General features: G+C 43.2%; 1 protein-coding gene across 1 annotated transcript in view; it reads right to left on the reverse strand.

The window, feature by feature from the left end:
* KIN (Kin17 DNA and RNA binding protein) overlaps positions 1-3,314 on the reverse strand; it is a 30,525-nt gene that overhangs the window by 2,799 nt on the left and 24,412 nt on the right. The window contains exon 12 of the mRNA XM_005885304.2: positions 1,328-1,428. Coding sequence (XP_005885366.1) covers positions 1,328-1,428 — 101 coding nt within the window. The remainder of the gene's footprint in view (positions 1-1,327; positions 1,429-3,314) is intronic.

Genomic DNA, 3,314 nt, shown 5'->3' on the forward strand with positions numbered 1-3,314 from the left:
TCACCCCATGGAGGTTTGGCCAGCCTGGGTGAGGGGCTAATGGCTGTTTTCAGGCTGGCCACACCCCCTTTAGGGTGTGGGGTCCCCACTGGGGTGCCTGGCCAGTCTGGGTGAGAGGCTGAGGACCGTTTTCAGGTGGCCAAGCCCCCCCCATGACGGAAGCTCCTAGCCTCTCCTTTTTTTCTTTTTCTTTTTTTTTTATTCTGGGATTTATTTACCTTCTATAATTGAAACTTTGTAGCCTGGAGTAGAGCTCAGAGCCGGCCAGGGCGGGTGGGAAGGAAGCTTGGCTTCCTCCATCGCCAGGGGCAACCCAAGGCTCCAGCTCCGTGGCCACGGCCCGCTGAAAGCAGGTATTTGGGGTTTATTTATCTTCTGTAATTGAAACTTTGTTGCTTTGAGTGGAGCTCAGAGCTGGCAGCGGTAGGACGGAAGCTTGGCTTCCTCCATCACTGGAGAAACCAAGCCTCCTGCTCGCTTCAGCTCCGTGACTGCCGGCCGCCATCTTGGTTGGGTTAATTTGCATATAGTCGCTCTGATTGGCTGGTGGGCGTGTCTTAAGGTGTATCGAAGGTACAGTTAATTTGCATGTTTGTCTTTTATTAGTGTAGATGTGAGAGAAAAAAGTCAGATTATGAAATTGTACATATTATGTAGACAGTTTTATAAAATATAAAGACTGGAAAGGAACAGATTAAAATATTAATGGGAATTATCATTTGGTTGGGTGATTATGAGTAATTTAAAATTTTATTTATATTAAATTGTATTTTTCAGGTTTTATATGAGTGTTACTATTGACTGAATGTGTCCCACCCAAAATTCCTATGTTGCAAACTGATACCCAATGTAATGATATTTGGAGATGGGGCCTTTGAGATCACAGGGGCGAAGTCCCCATGAATGGATTAGTACCCCTATAAAGGGACTCCAAAGAGTTCTCTTATTCCTTCCATCATGTAAAGACATGAAAAGGAAGCAGGCCCTCACCAGACACAAAATTGGCCAGTGCCTTGATCTTGGACTTCTAGCCCTTAGACTTGTGAGAAATACATATCTGTTGTTTATAATTCACCCAGTCAGTGGTATTTGTTACAGTAGCTAGAATGGACTAAGACACATAGGCATTTCTTTGGGAATCAGAAAATGAAATGCTTTAGCAATGGTACAGTCAATAGAGAAAATAAGCTTACAGATTTCTAAACTGGAGAGAAGGCGAACAAAAAACCCAAACTCTAAAATGAAACAAAGACCAATCCAATGAGAAAGAACTATGACACATTTTTAAAGCATTTTGAAATTTCTGTCTTTGCGTAAACATACTTACAGTTTCAATGACTATAGTAGCTGAAAATGTCTTCTCATTGATAGATTCTAAGGTACCTTCATTTCCTCTGTAGCCTCCATTTAAAACAAGAATTCTTTTTCCTACAACAGAAACGAATATAACACTGAATGCAAAAAGAATGTCCACTTCTTTCTTCTACTTTTGTCACAGCAAAATGCAATTACACTGAATGAGCATAACGAAAAATAAAACCATTCCCTTATAAGTTCTTAATCATTTAAGAACTCTGTAATATTCTAAAGTATAGTTTTTAGATACTTTAATTACTATCACATTATGACTCCTCATTTTTTTCACTTATTTGTTGAAGGGATATGTTTTGATTTTAGATTGCATGGTGTATAAGGTGTTTGGAGGATATGCTCAGAGTCCATAAGTAATCACAAAAAAATTTGTTTCCTTTAATTCATCTCTTTTTAAAGATGGCTTAGCAGTTACATTAAAGTTAAAATATATGCCTGATGTGACTAAGCCAAAGCAATCATATATCCATACAAAGACTTGTATGTGAATGTTCACAGCATTTTATTTGTAACAACCAAAAATTATAAATAATCCAAATGTCTATCAACAGATGAATGCATACATAAACAGCAGTAACAGCAGATTGATGGTTGCCGGGGGAGGGGGGAATGGGAGATGGGAGACAAGAGGAGTGGGAGGGAATGAGAAGATTATAAAGGAAAAAGAAAAATTGGGGAGAGGGGGTGATAAAACATTCATTATCTGGATTATAGGGATGGTTTCATGAGAGTATTCATATGTTAAGAGTTATCAAATTGTATACTTTCTAAAGGTTCAGTTTATTAGAAAAAAACATTTAATCCATTAAATGAGTTTTTATTTTAGAGGGAAAATTAAATAAAGGATCTGATCAGTGAAGTTTTAGAGACTAACATGATCACTGCGCCAGCAATGATATCATTATGAAGAAAGTGGATCAGAGGCAAACAACCTGACCAAATGGCATCAATACTGGACACTGTGTTAGTACCCAAATGATCAAGATCATTAAAGAAAAGGACTTGTATGCATGCATATTAGCATAACCAATGGACACAGACACTGGAGTGGTGGTGGCTTAACTGGGGTGGGAATGGCAGGGAGAGGGGGTGTCAATTGGGGAAAAAGGAGACATATGTAAAACTTTAGACAATAAAAAAACCAAAAGCTCACTAAAGAAAAGAGAAAGCAAAATCATACTAACTTTTACTTTACTATTTCAGGTAGCTAAATATATCTATACTAATAAAAGCCTAGGTGGACTTGGCACCGCCATGGACTCGGGAAACGGTGGGGAAGGCGGGGCGGGCTGAGGGGCCAAGTGGGGAGGAGGGGCTTATGTAATACCTTCAACAAAAAGGTGGAAAACCCTAAAAAAAAAAAAAAAAGCCTAGGTGGCCCTCATGCGCGATATCGTCACAAGATGGTCATCAAAAGATGGCCATGCGCACAGCGGAGGTGGGGCCCAGCGGCCACTCCGTGCGGTGAGACCTGGGGGTCCTGCGGCTCTGCGGTGCGGAGGAGGCCAGTCCTGGAGTCTCCGCCGCCTCGTGCGGAGGAGGCAGGTCGCGGCAGGGAAGGGCAGTTGTGGGCAATCAGGTTGGCAGGGGCAGGCAGTTGGGGGCAATCAGGCCAGCAGGGGAAGGCAGTTGTGGGGGATCAGGCTAGCAGGGAGGGCAGTTGGGGGGACCGGGCCAGCAGGGGAGGGCAGTTGGGGGCGATCGGGCTAGCAGGGGAGCAGTTAGCCATCAATCAAGCTGGCAGGGGAGTGGTTAGGGGTGATCAGGCTGGCAGGCAAAAGCAGTTAGGGGCAATCAGGCTGGCAGGCAGGTGAGCGGTTGGGAGCCAGCAGTCTTGGATTGTGAGAGGGATGTTCCAGATTGGAGAGGGTACAGGCTGGGCTGAGGGACCCCCCTCCCCCCAGTGCACAAATTTCATGCACCAGGCCTCTAGTTATAGTATA

Source organism: Myotis brandtii, unplaced genomic scaffold, assembly GCF_000412655.1.
Source record: "Myotis brandtii unplaced genomic scaffold, ASM41265v1 scaffold9, whole genome shotgun sequence".
In the NCBI taxonomy this organism is placed as follows: Eukaryota; Metazoa; Chordata; class Mammalia; order Chiroptera; family Vespertilionidae; genus Myotis; species Myotis brandtii.